The sequence below is a fragment of the Notolepis coatsorum genome (assembly GCF_963971535.1).
Source record: "Notolepis coatsorum genome assembly, chromosome: 15".
NCBI lineage: Eukaryota > Metazoa > Chordata > Actinopteri > Aulopiformes > Paralepididae > Notolepis > Notolepis coatsorum.
The window spans coordinates 75,811,920-75,814,419 of NC_140179.1; the positions used below are offsets into that span (position 1 = coordinate 75,811,920).

At 43.0% G+C, this 2,500-nt stretch overlaps 1 protein-coding gene across 1 annotated transcript in view; it reads left to right on the forward strand.

Moving 5' to 3' along the window:
* The window catches only part of LOC311242090 (fatty acyl-CoA reductase 1-like), a gene marked incomplete at its 5' end in the record, with an annotated part of 39,282 nt that overhangs the window by 3,284 nt on the left and 33,498 nt on the right, over positions 1–2,500 (forward strand). The window contains one exon of the mRNA XM_084331041.1: positions 666–841. Within this exon, the coding sequence (XP_084187167.1) occupies positions 666–841 (176 nt within the window). The remainder of the gene's footprint in view (positions 1–665; positions 842–2,500) is intronic.

Consider the following 2,500-nt stretch of genomic DNA (forward strand, 5'->3'; position numbering starts at 1 on the left):
AAGACGGTAAGCTAATTTCCCAAAATGTTGGCGTGTTCCTTTATAAGGAGATGTGTATTTAACAAATTCCTCATTACACTCCCTCCTCTGAGTCATGAGAAAACTGAACAAACACATTATGTTTACTTTGATCTCAAAGATCTGTGGAAACAGACACTGAATATGCATTGTATTATCTCAGAAGTCTTTAAATGGGTTCTTAGGATATTTGTGCGTGCGTGCGTGCATGCGTGTGTGTGTAAAATGGTAAATGGACTGCATTTATATAGCGCATGCCTCACATTTACCCGTTCACTCAAACATTCACACACCGCTGGCAGAAACAACCATGCAAGGTGTGTGCAGAGCTGTGACGGTTCCCTGCCAGTGTAGTCAATGAGTGTGTATTTTACACAGTATATAGACAGTATAAAAAATCCATTATTATCTGTGATACAATGATCTGGGGTCTTTGCAGATGACTAAAGTAGGGTCACAATAAAATTATCATTGGCCGTCTTTCAGATCATTGTCTGTTTAAAATTTATTATAACAACAATTATAACTGAATGTCCACCAAAAACACATTGCACCTTTCAAATATTTCAAATCTTAAAATACAATGTAATTATGTTGTCTGTTGTCTAAAACACGCCTTGTCTCCTCTGTGCCGTCCCCTGCTGCAGCTGTTTGACCGCGTGCGCGAGGACAATCCAGACTTCCACCTGAAGATCATCCCCATCAGCAGTGAGCTGATGCAGCCCGGCCTGGCCATCAGCCCCGAGGACGTGGAGACGCTCACCGCCTGCATCAACGTGGTCTTCCACTGCGCCGCCACCATCCGCTTCGACGAGCCCCTCAAGTGAGGATAATAATAATAATAATAATAATAATAATAATAATAATAATAATAATAATAATAATAATAATAATAATAATAATAATAATAATAATAATAATAATAATTCATTGTATTTATAAAGCGCTTCTCATGAACCCGAAGTCGCTGATGTTAGGTGGGGAAAACAGAGAAAACAAAGAAACAAAAGGAACATAAGACCAGGGGTAAACAGCATGATACACAGAAAACATAAGGCCACAGTAACAAAGATCACAACAGGTTGGATGGGGGGGGGGGGGGGGGGGGGGGGGTTATGGGTGGGGGGGGGGGGGGTTGAAGGCTAGGGAGAGAACAGGTGGAGGGTGTGGGGGAGTCTCTGATGGTCTGAGGGAGGGAGTTCCAGAGTCGAGGTGCAGTGCGTGAGAAGGCCCGATCACCAAAGTTTTTGAGCTTGGATGACGGGACAGTGAGGGAGGCAGTGGAGGACGACCGGAGGGAACGGGTGGGGCGGTAGGGAAGAAGGAGATCAGTCAGGTAGGGGGGGGGCCAGGCTATGGAGGGCTTTGAAGGTGAGGAGTAGTGTTTTGAAGTTGATGCGTTCCTTGATCGGGAGCCAGTGGAGAGAGTGGAGGACAGGAGTGATGTGTTCACGGGACCAGGTGTTAGTGAGGAGGCGGGTGGCTGAGGTTCACATACATTTAACAGTTAACCTATAGGGCTGTAAACCATATGAATGTGTTTTCGCAAACGCAAGACACATGACAGATATCAGGCACACAACCTATATACTACTTTTAACTGACTGCTTATACCTGAGTCTGCTTGACTTGGATCGGAGGTTCCTGTAGCGCCTCCCGGAGGCGAGGAGGGCACACCATCCATAATTGGGATGAAAGGTGTCCTTGACAATGCCTTCATCAGACACCGTTTGTGATGAATAGACTCAATTGCACGGAGTGATGTACTGGTGATGCGTTCTCAGTTCTCACCACCCTCTGCCGTGCTTTCCGGTCTGAGGCAGTGCAGTTGCTGACTGTGATGCAGTTGGTGAGTATGAGAATCTGAGGAGACAGGTAGGGTTGGGTACCGTTCACATTTTAACTGGTACCGGTACCTGTGAATCGATACCAGTACCCAACGGTACCTCTAAAAATGTAATCTACCTACCTCAGTTGTAAAAAAAAATTCAAAACTTCAAATTATTTATTATCATTATTATTTATTTAGAACAATTTGTTAATATATAATATATAATATTACACTTGCGACCGTCTTCGGCTTGCCATTGCCCCGACTACTTTGTTGTTGAATCAAGTCAAATCCTAGCAGTGGTGTCGCGTGGGTAAAATAACGGGATGCAAAAAAAATTAAAAAATGTATTCAATATTTTTATTCTTTTTTTTTCTTTTTTTTTTGTTGAGTCAAGCAGTCACCATGTACACTACAGTATGGCTCGGCGGCCAGTCAAACTTTATTTTTATTTATTTAACAGATTGCAGAATGGGTACAATACAGTACGGCTCAATACACACAATTTTATAAGGGGGTGCAGACCAGAGAAAGACGTTTGTCTTGTTTACATCAGGGTCCCCCATTTTTTATTCATAGTGACATTTATGACATACAAGACATCATGACATTTATGGCATAGGGACATACACAACATACATGACATTTATG